Raw genomic sequence first — 20,095 nt, forward strand, 5'->3', positions numbered from 1 at the left:
TTTTAATCCCGACGAAATCACATATACGAACAGGTCAATTCTGACCGTTACGTAGATGCCGATAGTAAATATATCGGATATATATAGCGAAATTTATACAATGTATATGTGCAAAGGATGGGGATATTAGCTAGAATGCATATATCTCAAGAATGGCTGCACCGATTTTGACAAATTTTGTCAATTCAGAATGCTATCTTGGCATGAAAGTACAAAATCTAAAACAATCTCATAAAAAAGCCAATAATGATATTAATATAGATTTTGTTGTATTTTGTGACATTTTTTATTTTTATATTTTTTATCGCATCCGATTTTTTTAATTTGACTTATAATATTGAAGTGTATATTTTGTAATATTTTTTTCACCTTACACCACAGGTTGGGGTTATTATATACAGATTGCAATTATCGTCCGATCCTTACGAAAATTTTCACAAGGCTAAGGTTAGGCTCAGAGGGGCTAGGCCTATTGTTTGCAAAGATGCCCGCAATAAATTTTGGGGGTTGAAATGGATCAACAACTAACAATTTTGCTGATTTTGCAACCGTTATAAAGGTCAAAAATAGAAACCAAAGGACACGAAATCTCGCATGAAGTTAGAGTTTGGGACAGCGGTAGAATGGACCACTACTGTTGTGTGAAAAAATACCAGCATTACTTACAGGCAATATCCGAAGTAGGCAGAAAGCGAACTTCTGGCTTTTTATACCCTCCACCATACTATGGAGGGTATATTAATTTTGTCATTCCGTTTGTAACTCCTCGAAATACTCATGTCAGACCCAACAAAGTATATATATTCTTGATCAGCGTAAAATTCTAACACGATTTAGCCATGTCCGTCTGTGTGTCTGTCTGTCTGTCTGTTGTAATCACGCTATCTTTCGAACAAATTGAGATAGAAGGCTAAAATTTTGCACACATGTATGTTTTGCCAGTAGGCAGGTTGAGTTCGTAAATGGGCCATGTAGGTCTAAGTTATCATATAGCCCCCATATAATGGTACCCCCCGTTATTCGGTATTTTGATGATTTTAGCGACATTATTTACCGGAATCGTTTCAAAGTTGACATTTGAAGTTCGTAATAGATGCTGCAGCATAAAACAGAAAATGGGCCATGTAGGTACACGTCTTCGTATAGCCCCCAAATACCGTACCCCACGATATTCGGTATTTTGATGATTTTAGCGACATTATTTACCGGAATTGTTTCAAATCTCGCATGTGAAGTGCGAAATGGATACTTCAGCCCATGCCAGAAAATTGTCTGTGCAGAACCACGTCTTCGTATAGCCCCCATGTAACGGTACCCCCTATATTCGGTGTTTTGATGATTTTAGCTACATTATAAACAGATTTTTCTTCAAGTTTCGCATTAAAATATTGTAATAACTTATGAAAAAAGTTGCCTATGCGGGTCCACGTCGTCGTATAGGCATTCGGTATTTTTAAGATTTTAACAGAATTTTTAACGGATTTTATTATTTTTTTTTTTTTTTGATATTGTCAAATTTGTACCAAATGGTGGAGGGTATTAAAAGTTCGGCCCGGCCGAACTTACAGCTTTTTTACTTGTTTATGCTGATTTCGTTGACGAATATAGCCAAATATCATAGACAATTAGCTCATATAGATGAGTCTACATTTGTAGGTATAGAGGGGCCTCTTTCTTTTGGAGATGATCGCAAAATATTTAGGAGTTCAAATAAACCAAAAACAGAAAAAATTTCCTGATCACACAATTGAAGCCAATCGACACGCCTGAGAAGAGGGTTCAGGATAGGGAAGAAATCTATCATTTTGGATGACCATTGCATTATATTTAGCTTTAAAATGGACCACAACAACTAACAGCACGACGGAGTGCTCAAATATTGGGCAAATGTCCCTGATGAAAATGCTAAGGGTAGTATCTGGACAGTGCTCCATGGCATAATTTCAAATTCGAAATCTTCCAAAAGTGTTGTAGGGTATCACATGGTTGTCCCCTTAAGACTATAGCCTTTGCTTACTTGTTTTATTTACAATTATTTAAGTCAATCTCTAAATTACTCAATAAAGTGCCCCAAATAGTGACAGTTTCAGAACAAATGCCCTTATATTTCTGTTTAAATAATTAAATGAACTAAGTAATCTATTAAATTCATTTCTATATTTTCCTTCATTGCAATCGACTAAGTGGTTTCCAGTGTCTTTTGGAAAATTTATGAATTTTGATTTGTGGCCAATCTTACAAAAAATCCAAAAAAAAAGAAATTAAATAAAACACTTAACCAAAAACATATAACAAATGATTCTGATTTATTTTTTTTTAGATTTTTTTTCAGTTTTTTGTTATTTACAAAACAACACAACACAAATTGAAGAATTTGGAATGCGCATTTCAAATGTGGTAAAAAGAGGAGATAGAGAGAGAGCCAGAGAGTAAACAAACAAAAATGCCTCTGAGCCGACAACGACGTTCGGCATCAGCGGCGATTTACTCACCCATATCATCGATGATTGGCGCCATACGTAACGTTATACCGACCAACATGAGGCACATGAGCAACAGGAGACACGCTGTGGCTATAATAGTCCAGCGGGCACGTTGTGGCAAGTCATCGGGATCGATTACCTTTGGCGGCGTGAAACGAGAAAGAAAAAAATAAGAAAATACAATATTTTGCAAAAAAAAAAAAAAAAAAAAAAAAAAATTACAAAATTTGGTATTTTCTGCGAATCAATTGGTGCCTTACCTTGACTTCCTGGGTTTCTAAGTCTTGTACAAGAATTTTTGGTTTTTTATGGCGATGACGTTTTTTGTGGCGATGGTGTCTACAAGAAAGAGAAGAGAGGAGGAGAGATACATAATATTAATTTCAATTATAGATAATCTATAAAAATTGTATTGATCGCATATGCTCTCCCAAAAGCGCCAACATTTTTATATCTTTCACCACAAAGGGTGAGAAAAAAAAACTGCAACAAAGTCAAACACCATAATTTTTACACTTTTTTTAAATTTTATTGAATGAAAGCAAAAAATATCGAAAATAGCATCAAATTTCCGAATAAGTTTAGATTTTCTTCGAATTGGTCACCTTTGGCACGAATTATGGCCTTCAAATGGCCAATGAAACCGTCACACACTGCCCGCATGTTGCTATGCGGTATTTTGGCCCATTCCCGGTGAGATTTGGCCCATTGGTATCAGGAGATTTTGGTGGTCATTTTCCGCTGGAAATGATGCGAGGAACCTCATTTGTAACCATTCTTGGGTGGTGCGTGCTCACTGCGATGGTATTGAGTCCTGTTGGAATGTCCAAGGTCTGCGGACAAAATGTTTGCGGGCCCAAGGCTTTAATACCCTCTCCTGAATATTTTCACGATAATATTCACCATTAATTTTGATGCCACGGTCGATTAATAAGAGCGGAGAGCGACCATCGGCTGTTATGGCGGCACACACCATCACCATGGCCGGCGCCAATTTCCAACCAAATTAGGTAAAACTTGACACTTAGGGTTCCAGGCAGGTCGGTTCTCTCACCGCAGAAATTGTTCGCTACAAGACCACTAATTGGTATAGCCCCTGTATAACGGTACCCCGCGATTTTCTATATGTTGAAGATTTCCGCTAAAATTTTTAGCCAAATTAGATGAAACGTCACCATTAGGGTTCTCAATAGGTCTGTTCTCTTCCTAAAAAAAATATTCGCCACAGGTCCACTAATTGGTATAGGCTCCATATAACACTACCTCCCGTTTTTAGGTATTTTGCAGATTTCTGTCACAATCTCCAATTAAGTTGACTGAAATTTAACCACTAGGGTTCTCGGTAGATATGTTCCCTCTCCCTGCAAAAAATGTTCGATTCAGGTTCACTTATTGGTATAGCCCCCATATAACCATTCCTCCAGATTTTCGGTATTTTGGAGGTTTCTGCCACAATTTCCAACCCAATCAACTGAAACATGACAATTGGGGTTCTTAGCAGTTCTGTTCTATCCTAGCAAAACATTTTGGCTACAGGTCCATTAATTCGTATGGCTCCCATATAGCGGCACCTCCCGATTTTCGTTATTTTGAAGGTTTCTGCCACTATTTCCAACCCAGTCAACTGAAAGTTGACAGTCAGGGTTCGCGGTAGGTCTGTTCTCTCCTTAAAAAAAAATATTCCCTACAGGTTAACGAATCGGTATAGCCGCTGTATTAAATGAAACCTTATAGTTGGGATTCTCAATAGGCCTGTTGTTTTCCATGCAAAAAAATTTCGACCCAGGTTCACTAATTGGTATAGCCCCCATATAACGATACCTTCCGATTAGCGATATTTTGAAGGTTTCTTGCACAATTTCTAACCAAATGAAATGAATCTTGGCGATCGGTGTTCTTGGTAGGTATGTTCTCTCCCTGCAAAAAATAATCGCCGCAGGCCCGTTAAATCTATACCCCCAGATTTTCGGAATTTTGAAGGTTTCTGTCACAATATCCAACCCAATCAAATGAAACTTGACATTTAGGGTTCTCGGTAGGTCTGTTCTCTTCATGCAAAAAATGTTCGATTCAGGTCCACTTAATGGTATAGCCCCCATATAACGATACCTCCCGATTTTCGGTATTTTGAAATTCCAATCAAATTCCATCCCAATCAAATGAAACATGACAATTGGGGTTCTTGGTAGGTCTGTTCTCTCCCTGCAAAAATATTCGCTACAGGCCCATCAATTCTATAGTTCCATATAAAGCTACCTCCCGATATTCGGCATTTATACAACCCAATCGAAAGAAACTTGACTATTGGTGTTCTTGGTAGGTCTGTTCTCTCCTTACAAAAAATAATGGCTACAGGCCCGATCATTGGTATAGCCTTTACATAACGGTACATCCTTTTTTCAGGTTTTTAAGCATTCTGCCACAATTTCCATCCCAGTTAACTGAAACTTGACAATTGAAGTCTTTTGCCGTTCTGTTCTATCCTAGCAAAAATTATTCTCTACAGGTCCACTAATCGATATAACCGCCATATAACAGTACCTCCCGATTTTAGGTACTTTTTTAGGTTTCTGCCACAATTTCTAACCAAATTAAATGATACCTTATATTTGGGGTTCTCAGCAGGTCTGCTTTTTCCTTTCAAAAAATTTTTGATCCAGGTCCACCAATTGGTATAGTCGCCATATAATGGTACCCCCCGATTTTCGTCACAATTTCCAACCAAATTATATGAAACTTGACCATTAGGGTTCTCTGTAGGTCTGTTCTCTTTCAGCAAAATTTTTTTTAATTCAGGTCTATTGATTGGTATAGCCCCCACATAACGGTACTTCCCGATTTTCGGTATTTTCAAGGTTCTACCACAATCTCTAATTAAATTGACTGAAACTTTACGATTGGAGTTCTCGGCAGAATTACAAGAAAATATTGAATAAAAATATTTATTTTGAGACTTTCTCTGCCTCACTTCGTCTTTGTTAACCAACCAAACAATAAACGTGCACTCAACTGCCTGATGCTGCCGCCGAACGTCAGGCAGGCAGGCAGGCGGCATATCCTTTTTGTAACCCCTTTTTTGTTGTCAATGGGTGCATAACCGTTAAAGCATGTTCGAGTCGTGGTTGTTAGTATTGCCAGCAACCGATGCGGATTGGAGAATGGAAACTATACCTTGACCCAAATTCGGGATGAATGAAAGAAGAAATAAAAAAACAAACAACAACAACAAAAAAGCAATAAAACAAAATAAAAAATTACAAAAAAATAAACAGAACTGGTGAAGTAAGACATGGGGGCATAATTAAAATGTTTGCAAAGCACGGAGGACAACAGCAGAAGGAGAAGCTTTTTCTGTGCCAAAACAAAATCCATAGTTGCATGGGTATCGCTGCTCCCAAAAGGTAACGCTCACAAAGGCAACAAATACAACACCGGATGTAAGGCACAAACTGAATGAACGAGCAATAGACAAAGTCACAGAAGAATTTCTCAAATCCGTTGTAGAATTGCATAGATCCCCCCCCCCCCATTTTTTTAGTAATAATCGAAATTGAAAGAAGAGGGACTCGGGGAGAAAAAAAAATATGGTAAAGCATTTATGGCTGTGTCTCTTGCGGTAGACGCAAAGCGTTTATGTGGCATCAGAAATGGTGGCAGGTGCATTTGTTCTCTTTCTATTCACACAGAACCGGAAATGAAAGAACAAAAATACGGAAAGGATTCTGTTAACAACAACATCGACAAGAGCCATGTGAAACAACAAATTGTATGGTGATTCCAATGGACAGAAGTGAACAACCTATTAGTGAAGGTTAATAAGTTTTGAAATATTCAATATGGATTTAAAATGTTGTGAAAGGATATATTTTCATATTTTTTAACAACTACGAATTTTTGAATGCAAAAAGGTATTTTATTTTAATAAAGACATCTATTAATATCCTACAGGGTTGCGCATGTTCGACGGACCCATGACCCATTCCAATCGACGAGGCTTGTCCGCAGGCAACATTCTTTGCGTCAATTGAATTTTGTACGGGAACAAATGCAAATCAATGCGAATAATCCGTTGTAAAGTGGACCGAGCCATGCCCAACTGCTGAGAACGGCGTTTTTAGGATGTTCTTGGGGACCTCTCAACAGTGGCTCCTACGGCAGCGATATTCTCGGCCGATCGTCTTGGTCGACTTTTATATGGCCTCTTCGGATTAGAAAGAGCCTTACCAGTCGAAAATTTTTCGTATAAACGCTTAATGGTGTTCTTAGAAGGCGCACTTCTCACATTTTTTAATGTTTTAAAAGCACGTTGAGTTTTCACAAATGACTTCTTCTGTTGAATGTAAATTTCAACTATTTCAGAGCGCTCGCGTGACGTGTATTGGTTCATGGTAAAAATCTGCTTGGACCGACGCTTCAAACGCGGTATGTCATTAAGCGATGTGACATCTCTGTCAAAAGTTATGGCGTCGCCAGATGGGTCCGATGAATATGGGCAACCCTGTACATCCTACAGTCCAATAGAAATCAAATTTTCAAATTTCAGAATTCCAACACTACCCGTTCATCCAACATTTAAATTGTACCATTTAGAACACATAAGTACAAATTTGCCAAACTACCTACATACCCAGTCCTACTATGCAATAGTAATCGTATTTCCACTTTCCAGGATTCAAAATCTATTGGTTCTGACAAAGCAACATTGGTCTTAGAAAACAACAGTTATCTTATTTCTAAATTTCTGAATTCCAGCTCTATCGGTTCACCCAAATCGAAATTGTACCAAATTCAGTACAAATTTTCATAACTACCTACATCATACAGACCAAGAGAAATCTTATTTTCAAATTCCAGAATTCCAACTCTAGCAGTTCAAATTTAGTACCTTCAGTACACATAAGTACGATTTGACAAAAACTACCTACCTTCCTCACTCCTAGAATGCAATAGTAATCTTATTTCCAATTTTCAGGATACCACCTCTGTTGGTTCACCCAAATCCAAATTGTACCATTTAGTACATTTAAGTAAATATTTACATAATTACCTACATCATACAGACCAAGAGAAATCTTATTTTCAAATTTCAGAATTCCAACTCTAACAGGTCATCGAACATTTAATTTGTACCAAATTTAGTACCATTTAGTACACATAAGTACGATTTGACAAAAACTACCTACATTCCTCACTCCTAGAATGCAATATTTGTAACATGGAGAAGGAAACGAGATAGACCCATAGTTACTTTTGAGAACCTTCATAGAATCACTTTCTGAGTCGATTTATGCATGTCAGTCCGTCTGTCCATGTATTCTTGTGAACAAAATGCAGGTCGCATTTATTATCCGATTGAGATGAAATTTTCTAAACAATATTTTTTTGGCCCAGGGACGAACCCTATTGAAATTGGTGAGAATCGGATCAAATTTAGATATAGCTCCCATATATATCTTCATCCGATTTCGGGTTAAATGTGCACCAAATATCCACTATCAGTCCAAATTACCTGAATTTTGGCACACCCAACCGAGTTCGGCCTAGAAGCAAGTATATCAAATTTGGAGAAAATCGGTTCAGATATAGCTATAGCTCCTATATATATCTTTCATCCGATTTGATCTTTAAGTCCCTCACATTCCTACTATGCACTTCACAACCGTGATATTTGGTACCAGGTATTAGATGGAGCACAGAAATAGCTGTTTTAAATTTTATCGAAATCGGTTCAGATTTGGATATAGCTCCCATATATATCTTCATCCGATTTCGGGTTAATTGTGCACCAAATGGCCGATATAAGTCCAAATGGACTGAATTTTAGTACATCGGACCAAATTCAGCCTAGAAGCAAGTATATCAAATTTAGTGAAAATCGGTTCAGATATAGATATAGCAACCATATACATGTTTCATCCGATTAAGAGTTTTAGTCCCACACATTCGTAATATTCACTCCATAACCGTGATATTTGGTACCAGGTATTAGATGGAGCACAGGAATAGCTGTTTTAAATTTTATCGAAATCGGTTCAGATTTGGATATAGCTCTCATATATCTTCATCCGATTTCAGGTTAAATGTGCACTAAATGGTCAATATCAGCCCAAATCACCAGTCTAGAAGCTAATACGTAAAATTTGGAGAAACCCGGTTCAGAGATAGCTATAGTTCGTAAAATGCACGATAGAATTAGATAGATTTTGATTTTGTACCAAATATCTCATAGAGCTCTGAAATGCCCTGTATAAACCTTTTTATGAGAGCTCTACTAAATATGCATAGTGGTGTAGGGTATCATATAGTCGGCCCCGCCCGACTTTTAAGCTTTCCTTACTGGTTAGTATTGCAACTCGATCGGTTTAAATTTTATCAAATTTAGTACCATTTAGTACACATAAGTACGAATTTCCAATATTACCTACATTCCGTAGTTCGAGAAAGCAACAGTTATCTTATTTCGGAATTCCTGCTTTATCGGATCAACCAAATCGAAATTATAGCAAATTTAGTACCATTTGGTACTTTATGTGCACATAATTACACATTTCAAAAACTTCGTCCAAATCCCAATCCTACAATTCGCCAGTAATGTTATTCAAAATTTTCAGGATTCCACCTCTCCCGGTTCTCCCAAAATTTAAATTGTACCAAATTTGTACGAATTTCCAAATTTTCTTAGTTCTAGAAAGCCTCAATTATGCTATGTCTAAATTTCAGAATTCCAGTTCTATCAGTTCTAAATTGTACCAAATTTCGTACTATTTAGCACTTTCCGTGCACATAAGAAAACATCTCTAAAACTACCCCCATATCCCAATGCTACACCCCACCAATAATTTTAATTTCAAATTTCCGGATTCCAGCTCCCTCCGTTCCTCCAAATTCAAATTGTACTAAATTGAGTACCGTTTAGTACTTTTCGTATACATGAGTACACACTTCTAAAAATTACCTCCCAAAATCGATCCTACTCCTCAATCTTGGTTCCCATTCCGAATTTCAAGTTTTTATCTCTAACTTTTTACTTTATACGAAATAGTACCAAATGTAGTACATTTTAGTACTGCTCGTACACTTATAGTGTGAATTTCCATAAACCCGTTGGTACATCTATCATACACTCCATCAAGGACCCTCATGGCAAATTGAAGAGTTACAGCTCTACATTTCCCCTAAGTTTAAGATTTCCAATGATACTGCTTTCTCAAATGCAATTATAGTACGCATTTCTGAAACCAGCACCATATGTCCAGGTTACACCTGAACAACGACCCTAATACCAAATTTCAAATTTCAAGCACTATCTGTTCACCCAATTCGAAATTGTACCAAGTTTAGTACTATTTCAACGTACTATTAAGTACTTTTCTGACATTTCCAAAACCACGTCCATATCTCAATTTCAGATGCCACGGTAGACTTCAACATGAAATTTCAGGATGCCAATGCCAAATTTAGTACTTTAGGTACAATTATAGCACGCATTTTCCAAATCATCTCCATATCTCAACCTCAAATACCAACAGCGACATTAATACCAAATTTCAATATTTCATCTCTGTGCTTTCCCTCTTGCCAAGTTTAGTAGTATTTAGTACGACTATAGGAAATATTTCCAAAACCACCATCATATCTCAATCCCAGATGCTGACACAGACCTAAATATAAAACTTCGAAATTCCAACCACCAAATCTGAGTAATCTTTATATGACATTTCTGAATTGTATCTCAGATTCCTGGTTGAGAGAGATATTTGGTTGCAAGGAATCGCTGATTTGTTTTCCAAGTTGTAACAGATAAAAATATTAAAAATTGCGACCCTATGTGGACCAGGTATCAGAAGGGGTTTGCAAATATACGCCAACTTCACAACAGATCTTGTGTTAGCAAAAATGTTTGTATGTGTGAAATTCGAAGGGATTTGGATACTTATTTCGCTTTCTTTGAGTGGTCTGTTTTTCAAAATCTTGAACCCTATGTGCGGAAGATACCAGAAGAAACGGCCCGATGTCTATCATCTTTATTACATATCTAGTGTTAATGATCTGAAGGAAATCGGATGTTAATTTCGAGTTTTATAAGCTTCATGAATATTCAAAATTTTGGCCCTTCGTTGGGGAGGTACCAGTAGTAGTGGACCGATATATCCCATCTTCAGAGGAAATCTTATGTTAGTAGAAAAAATCAAATGTGTGAAATATAAAGCGATCCGGATGCTTAATTCGAATCTTATAATCGTTTTGTTAATTTCGCGTTTTATAAGCTTCTGAATATTCAAAATTTTGACCCTTTGTGGGGAAGGTGCCAGAAGGAGAGATCCGATTCTTAGCTTCTTTAAAACATGTGTCATATGTCGATAGAATTATTAAGATGTCCCAAGTGTGAATGGAATCGAATGTTAATTTCGCATTTTATGCACTTCATGGATATTCAAAATTTTGACACTTTGGGGGGGAGGTACCAGAAGGAGTGGACCGATGTATGTCATCTTCACACCAAACCTTGGGTTAATATAAATATTGTGTGAAATTTGAAGATAATCGGAATCTTACATCACATTTTATGAGAGTTGTAATTATTCAAAATTTTGACTCTTTGTGGGGGGGGGGGGGGGTACTTGAGGGAGTGGACCAATATTGTCCACTTTCACACCTAACTTAGTGCTAACGAAAATATTAGGATTTAGAACGTTGGAGCAAAATCGGATTATTCTTTCTCTTTGTGTGCAAAAAATATATTTTTTGAAAATTTCGACCTTTTGTGCTGGAGGTACCAGAAGGTGTGGAGTGATATTGCCCATCTCCGAACTCGATCTAAGTTTGACAAAAATATTACGATGTACCAAGTTAGGACCAAATCGGAAACTCCCTTCGAGAGTTATCGTGTTCACCAGCCAGACATACAAACGGACGGACGGATTTGGTCCAAAGAAACCTAGGTTCTAAAACCGTTATTTCGACTAGGCACATTTTGACCGTATCAAATGATATATACCCTTTGTAGCCATATGACTGAGGGTATAAAAACGGATTATCCTTTCCCTTTCTGTGCTGTAAAATATTTTCTTTGAACATTTTGAGATTTTGTGGAGGAGATACCAAAAGGGGTGGACCAATGGTGGCCCATCTCCGAACTCTATCTAAGTTTAACAATAATATTACGATATACCAAGTTTGAATCAAATCGGAAACTCCCTGCGAGAGTTATTGTGAGCACCAGCCAGCCAGACAGACGGAAGAACATCCCTTGATCGACTTCAAATGTCCTGAAACGGATGTGGTCCAAAGTGACGTAGGGTTATTTGGATGAGACACCTAGGTTAAGGATATAAAAACGTGGGATTTCAAAGCGCAAATGGAAATTCTGTGGATATCTCCAAGGAGACAAAAGTCCGTTGTCACCTATTTTAATTTAATTTGCCCGTCCCTGATGGCAATGCAAAAAAAAACAAACGTAGGATTTCAAGGAGGAAATGGAAAACTACACAGCAACTAACCGACATGCAACAGATTTGAATTAACTTTTTCTCCATCTCCCAGGTTCACAGCAGAAAGCTCAACTCAAATACCCATCATTACAATGTTTCAACAAAACACACACACACACAGTGGCAAACAAACGTCTCTATGTATCCGCCATTCTGTTTCAAGTGTGTCCTATTACGTGGGTGTGTGTGTTTGTGTTCCAACATGTGTACTGCGTTTGCGGTGATGGTGTTGTTGGTGCTACTAGAAAATGTTGGCGTATTTGTTTTTCATTTCCGTTAGAAGCTTTACCGTAACTTCCGTTTGGTATTTTCAAAACATTTACAATGTTGAAACTTTATCAGATCACCGAAGGAAGGCAACTCAAAATGGATTTGTAATGGAATACAGTAGAACACATAGAAAGAAACACAAATGCACACACACACACACTCACATTACACATGTCGGTAAGTCTGGTTAATAACTTTTGTTGTATTCCATTTTGTTGTGTGCGTTTGGTGAGAGCGTTACGAAGTGGCAGAGGCAGTGGTTTGAGATTAACTTTTTTTTTGCTGAAGGGGGTTTGGATCTATTTGGCATGCTGGTAGATAAGTTAGCTGAGCAGACAATTTGTTGTTTTTGCTAATTCTATTTGAATTTGGTAATTTGTAATGAAATAAGTGTGGTATTACAGGGAGTTTTAGGGTAATGGGAACATTTTGATGATGGGGGAAATGGGAAAATATATATATATATATATATATAAGAAAGGTTAAATTTAAGTACCATTTTTTTTTCAAGGACTATCAGAGCTGCCAAGGTGGAATTTTTAAGATTTTTTCCCAAGGACTAACAGAGCCAAAAACATGATTATTTTAAGGAGATTTTTTAATGAACCATAAGAGCATATAACATAGATTAAAACCAGTAAGGAAAGGTCAAATGATGGGCGGAGCCGACTTTATGATACCCTATACCATTGTGTCTATTTAGTAGAGCTTACGTAATAAAAACAAGTAAGAAAAGGCTATAGTCGTGCGGGGCCGACTATGTTATACCCTACAGCACTACAATATGTTAGAAGCCCCCTTTTGTCCATATGGATTTGGAAGATTTCGCTTTTGAAATTAGGATTTTGACTAGGCACATTTGACCAACATTTATGCACTCCGTCGGGCTGTTAGTTGCTGTAGTCCATTTTACAGATAAATATAATCCAATGGTCATCCCAAATGCTAGAATTCTTCCCTGTCCTTAACTCTCTTCACGATTGGCTTTAATTGTGTGATCGGAAAAACATTTCTGTTTTTGGTTAATTTCAACCCCTAAATATTATGCGATCATCTCCAAAAACAATAGGGTTCTATTCTGGCCCTAGTCCCACCTCCATTCTAAATTTCGTGAAGATCGGGCCATAATTGCGCCCTGTAAAGTGATTACAAATTAACATGGACAGACGGACAGACGTACGGACGGACATACATAGCTAGATCGACTCAGCTCGGCGATATTGGAAGATCCATATATACTTTCCTATGTGGGAAACCAATATTTCGAGGTGTTACATAAATTGTGTCCCCAACACATAGTGTTGTAGGGTTTAAAAATTGGGTATGTATGTGTTAAAATTGTTCAAAATGCCGACTCATTGTGGGGGAGGTACTTGACGGAGTGCACCGATATTGTCCATTTTCGCACCTTACCTACACTGAGGGAAAAATCCCGTTGCGAAATCAAGCACGTATGTTGTCATTTTCGCAACGACCCGTTGTTATATTTTTCAACAACGGCTGTTGGTGAATTGTGCACGAACGTGCTCAAATTGACACCGAGACGTGGTCAACTTTCGGTACCAACAACAGCCGTGCTTAATTTGTCCATTTGTAATATTGGTAATTGCAGCCGATTACACACGAGTAAAAAATGACAACGGTGGTGCATGATTCACACACGGTCGTTGTCAATATGACACCGGTCGTGTATGAATTATGCACCACCACCTGCATAATGATGCACCACCGTTGTTACTTTGTACACCGACGTGCATGAATCGTACACGACCGGTGTCATATTGACAACGACCGTGTATGAATCATGCACCACCGTTGTCATTTTTTTTACTCGTGTGCAATCGGCTGCATATTTACCATTTTTTCCGTGTTATTGAAAGAGAAAGGACGCATTGTGCAAAAAATTTATTGAAAATGAATAATAATTCGCAAGATCCTCAAAATATCATTGGTGAGTTGTTAGAAATCGATGGCAATATTGTTGTGGTTCGCGATACAAACCATTGCAGCAGTCAAGATGCGGAAAACAATGAGGACGATTATATGTTAAGGGAGTTCTTAAAAGGAATAAATATGGAGTCGCTTTTTGAACAATTAAAAGGTAAGTAAATAAAAATGAATTTTTCAGTTAATCAGTGTAATTAACAAAGAATTTTCTTTTTTGTTCTTTTAGCATCACATGTAACATTTCGCAGCTTGCAGTACTTGAAAAAAGAAGATTTAAAGGAAGCAGTGCCACCATTGGGACTGCGTGTTGAATTCAGAGAAAAGCTCTTTGCTTGGAAAAAACGAAAGGTACGTATTATTTGTTTTACAGAGTTGAACTCAGTATTAATATTGTCATAACAATAGCTCGGGATTGATGACGAAACTATGTCAGTTCCATCTAAAATAGGTGAATGGTGGAAACGCAACGAGACACCTGCAAGTACTCCTGGTACTCCCGACACTACAGGTTCGAACTGCTCAAAAGCCAAAGGAATTTTGTCAGAGGTAAGGTAAGAGTAATATTTGTGTAAGCATAGTTAATGTAGTTTTTTTATTTAATATAGGATCTAACGGAATTGTTAACACATACCTCGAAGGGGAAACTAGCGCTTGAATGTAGTAGCGTTAATAAGAAATTAAGTGACGAGCAAAGAGATGATATAATTAATATAATTATTGAAGATATTTTAACCAACAATGTTACTCTTTACACTCAAGACTATATGCGCATATTGGATGAAATTTGTTCCGTTTTTCCTCTTGAAAACGAAATGAGGGTAAGATTAACAATATAAACAACGTATCTGATTATGTAGTTTCTTAACTTATAATATGTCTTTATTTTTAGGATTATTATTACATTTCAAGAAAAGGAAAGAACAACGCAAGCGGAAAACTTTATGCCAAGTATAGAAACAAGAAGTCCAAAAGAATAAAGCTTTTGATTTCCGAGCCTAGCACAAGCAAAGCAGCAACTCACACATCTCCTAATTTTTGTAACAAAGATGTTCCCGAAATTGATGAATCAGTTGAAAATTCATTGAAAGCTTCCTTACTAAGAGAATGTAATGATTGGGGATCGATCTGCGAAAAATGGAAAAGATCTTTTAACATACGGCAAAGAGATATAAAAAATTTAAGTAGCCATACATTTCTCCTTGAATGGACGAAGTTGTCCGATGCAAGAGCTTCAGAATTGGTAAGTAGCCATGAGCTATTTATTTGTATATGGATACTAATGTTTCGTTTTAGGTCAACATTGATTTCGATATTATGTATCCACAGAAAGGCAATCTTCTACTTTCTAAATGGGACCAATTTAAGAAAAAAATTTACAATTATTATGGGAAAAATATTCATAACGAACATTGCAAACAACTCTTCGCAAATGTTTTGACGGCAAGCAGCATAGGTAAATTTTAATTCCTGATTTATCATAAACATTAAAAGTAATATTTATTTTATATTTCGGTTGCAGATGCTCAAGATTATATATACGCAATACTGTTGAATTCAGTTTTACCATCACCTGCTAGGTTTAAATGTGGAAACGGTAAATTACGAAAAAAAGTAACAATAGCTGATTCGCAGGAAAGTTTCGTACTGCGACTACCGACAATTAACGATTATAAAAGGCAAATTGATACAGTCACTGAAAAGTATTACAATGCTGGATTAACTATACAGCCATTTATAATTGTGGAGGGTTTGTCCGATTTCAATATAAAAGGTTTTTATGTTTTTTTTAACCACAATTTGTTAAAATTTCAATCGTTCCTCGAATGTTTAGATACATGTTTTAAAATTTTTCATGCACTTTCTTTAAAATATCCAAATGCCTGCCAAATTCCATGGATTTTTATCCAAAAATATTTTTATGAAATTAATACTGTATATGATATAAAATCAGTTAATTTGACTTCACTTATTAATTTCTGCAACAATAATTAAAGTACAATTCAAAATGTATATTTGCTTTCGTTGCCGTAAGCATTTTGATAAGGCAAATCTTTTAATAGCTCATTTGAAAACAGACCATTTAATGTCCACTAAATTTTTAAAAGTACAATGCGTTCAGGACAACTGTAAGCAAACATTTACAAAATTTACGTCATTCAGAATTCATTTAGAAAAACTTCACAAGAATCACACAAAAGCTCCACCAATGGTTAAAGCCATTAATGTGCCAGTTGAAATGTCATCATCAAAAGAAAATGATTATACAAACAGTGAAACTGTTATTAACAACAATACAATAGAAAAGGATTTAAATGTTTTGAAAAAGAAAACCTTATATCTGTCTTTACAATTACATGGTCAAAGCTATATGCCTAGAAATCATGTTATAGAAATACAACATTCTGTTTCAATTCTGCTTTCATCCATTTCATGTACAATTGAAAAATATATAACTGATCATCCAAATTATGAAGACTTAAGGTACTTACTAAACTTTTGTAAAAATCCTTTCGAAGAAACTAGAACGGAATATAGACTTTTAAAAATTTTAAAAGAACTAAACTTTTATGATGATCCAAAGGTTTATGTAATTAGCAATCAAGTCTCGGAAATTGTTATCAGCGGAAATCCCAGTTTAGGTCCAAAGTTATCCAATATTTATATAATGCCACTGAAATTCATGATAAGTGCCCTTTTTAAAATTCCAAATCTCTTAGATTTGACATTAGAAAACTCCAAAAAATTCCTAAATTCACCTGTTTTACAAAATTTTACAAACGGTGAGTTATATAAAACTAAATTATTAAAATATCAGTACAATTTAGTTATTCCCTATGTCCTTTACATGGATGATTTTCAAATTAATAATCCTCTTGGAACCCATACATTTTCCATATGTGGTTGTTATATTAGCTTTCCTTCAATGCCACAGCACTTGTTGTCAAAACTTGATTATATATTAACTGCTGCGTTTATACCATCAAAGGATTTAAAAGAACGTGGAAATGAAGTTTCATTTCACAATCTTGTAGAAGAGTTAAAAATTCTAGAAGAAGGGGTTGAAATTTGTGTTCAACAAAGTGTTCAGAAGGTGCATTTTATTTTAGGTGTAATTATTGGAGATAATTTAGCAGTTAATAGTATTTTAGGCTACGTGCAATCATTTAACTCTAAAAGATTTTGCCGGGTATGTAGAAGAAAAAAGTCCCAAATGCAATTCGACGCAATTCAGCATTTAGATAGTTTAAGAAACCAAGAGAATTACAACTCAAATGTATTGGAAAATAATTTTCAAGAAACAGGTATTAAAAACAAGTGTATCTTCGAATCTTTACCAAATTTTAACGTCACTGAAAATTTTTGTTTTGATATTATGCATGACATTTTCGAGGGCATATGTGTCTACGATATGTCTAATGTAATTCTCGGGCTGATTCAAGAAAATATTGTTACGTTAGATTGTATTAACAGCAGAAAATCTTTATTCCAATTTGGAGAAATTGAAGTGGGAAATAAATCTGGACCACTAGATTTATGTAGATTGAAAAACTATAACTTAAAAATGACAGCTAGTGAAACTATGTGTTTTACTAATTTTTTACCTTTAATGGTAGGCGATTTAATTCCTTTCTCCAACGATCACTGGAAAGTTTTTATAATATTATTACAAATAATCGATTTACTTTTAAGACCAAGTTATATAGAAGACGATTTAATAAAATTGGAAGAATTAATTAGAGATCACCATTCACTTTATATAACATTATACGGTTCGTTAAAACCGAAACACCACTTTCTTGTCCACTATCCCACAGCTATCCGAAAATGTGGTCCCCTTAAATATCTCTGGAGCATGAGATTCGAAGCTAAACACAAGGAAGCAAAAGCCTATTTAGGAAATACTACATCAAGAGTAAATCCCTGTCGTTCATTATCTATTAAGTCTGGATTGAAATTTTCCAATTTTTTATTAAAACACGAAGATAACTTAGAACCAAATGTTATCATTAATACGCATACCATCGAAGATTTGGCAAAAGAGGAATATTGTTACAAAAAAAGTAAGCCAGTTTTAAATTACCAAAATTGCAAAGTGTCTGATGACATTTTTTTTAAGGGAACTAGGTATAAAAAAAACTATTATTTAGCAACAAATAATGCCGCAATTGAACTTTTCAAAATTAAACATTTAATAATTGAAAATGAAAATGTTTACATTTTATGTAACCAAGTAAAAGTTAAAAACTTTGATTACCATTTACAATCGTATGAAGTTGGTTCTCTGAATGAGGATACAATTTTTTTAATACCAATTTTAGATTTTATTACTTACCCATTTCACTTATATCCTATGAATAATGGAAAAGTTTATTTCAGATTTAAGTTAATTTAATTTGTTTCTATACATTGAATATATGTAATTCGAATTGTTTTGTTAAATCAAATATGTATTTATATTGAATTTATGTAATTGGTTTCGTTCAATAAAATACTTTTCAAAAAATGTCGTTTCTTCTACTAAGGGTATAAAATGGAAAAGGAACGGATATCAAAAAATGACCACCATTGATTTCAATCTGACAACGGGCGTTGACAATCCGACAACGGAGCGTTGACAATCTGACAACGAAGCGTTGACGATCTGACAACGAAGCGTTGACAATCTGACAACGGGGCGTGCTCGAAATGACCACGTATGTGCTCATTTCATGCACATCTGTTGTTGAAATCGTTGCCAAAATCTCGGTGTCAAAATGACAACAGCGTGCTCATTTTGACACCAAACGTGGTTGATACACTATCATACACGGATGTGGTCATTTCATACACGGATGTTGTCATTTTTTCTCTGGGTGTAGAACTGATGCAAATATTAGGATTTGCAAAGTTACAGCAAAATCGGACTATCCTTTCTCTATCAGTGCACTTAAATCTCTGTGTCTTTTTTTGTTTTCTCCTATTTTTCGGGAGGTTCCAGATGGAGTGGACCGATATTGTCCATTTCCGAACTCGATCTATACTTCAAACTAATATTACGATGTACCAAGTTCGGACCACGTCGGATACTCGCTTCGAGAGTTATCATGTCCACTATCCTGAAACGGATTTAGTCAAAGAGCCATACCAAATGATATATACCCTCTCTACCCATATGGCTGAATGTATTACAAGTTAAAAAGCAGTTAAGTTCGGCCGGGCCGAAATTTGAATGCCCTAAACCATTTGGAACGAATTTGAAAATTTTCAAATAATATAATCCTTTAAAAATTCTGTTAAAATTTTAAAAATATCGAATATAACCGTTACATTGGGATCTATACGGCGTGGACGTACATAGGCATTGTTTGTCATAAGCCATTACCATATTCAAATTCGAAACGTGAAATAAACGGTGAATAATGTAGCTAAAATCATCCAAATATCGTATATAGGGAGGTACCGTTATATCGGAGCTGTGCGAAGACCTGGATCAGCATAGACAATTTTTATATTTATTAATTATTGCGGTATATAATGGTGCTGAAATCATCAAAATATCCAATATCGGCAGGTACCGTCATTTGGGGGCTATAGAAAGATGTAGATCCGCATTCGAAATATATTGCCATCGGTTGTAATACCCATTAGGATCTTCAAATACGAAATTTGAAGTGATTCCGGTTAATAATGGTGCTGAAATCATCAAAATATCGAATATCGGGAGCTAACGTTATATGAGGGCTATACGAAGTCCACGTCTTCGTTTGCACACAAAAATGTTTGTCATAGGCTGGAGTACACGTTACGAACTTCAAATATGAAATTTGAAATAATTCCGGTAAATAATGTCGCTAAAATCATAAAAATACCGAATATCGGCAGGTACCATTTTACGGGGGCTATACGAAAACTTGGACCGACATG

General features: G+C 35.9%; 2 protein-coding genes across 2 annotated transcripts in view; one reads left to right on the top strand and one right to left on the bottom strand.

The window, feature by feature from the left end:
• Positions 1-2,334: 2,334 nt before the first annotated feature.
• Positions 2,335-20,095, bottom strand: part of LOC101895872 (mucin-4) — a 216,426-nt gene continuing 198,665 nt past the window's right edge. The window contains exons 5-6 of the mRNA XM_059125846.1: positions 2,744-2,822; positions 2,335-2,622 (exon numbers count right to left, since the gene is read on the bottom strand). Coding sequence (XP_058981829.1) covers positions 2,485-2,622; positions 2,744-2,822 — 217 coding nt within the window. The 3' untranslated portion in view covers positions 2,335-2,484. The remainder of the gene's footprint in view (positions 2,623-2,743; positions 2,823-20,095) is intronic.
• LOC131803919 (uncharacterized) lies at positions 14,093-16,839 on the top strand. The gene is made up of 6 exons (XM_059125849.1): positions 14,093-14,345; positions 14,418-14,539; positions 14,597-14,737; positions 14,797-15,009; positions 15,081-15,431; positions 15,485-16,839. The coding sequence occupies exons 1-6, from the start codon at positions 14,159-14,161 to the stop codon at positions 15,653-15,655; spliced, it is 1,185 nt and encodes a 394-aa protein (XP_058981832.1). The 5' UTR covers positions 14,093-14,158; the 3' UTR covers positions 15,656-16,839.

Source organism: Musca domestica, unplaced genomic scaffold (genome assembly GCF_030504385.1).
Source record: "Musca domestica strain aabys unplaced genomic scaffold, Musca_domestica.polishedcontigs.V.1.1 35, whole genome shotgun sequence".
Classification (NCBI taxonomy): Eukaryota; Metazoa; Arthropoda; class Insecta; order Diptera; family Muscidae; genus Musca; species Musca domestica.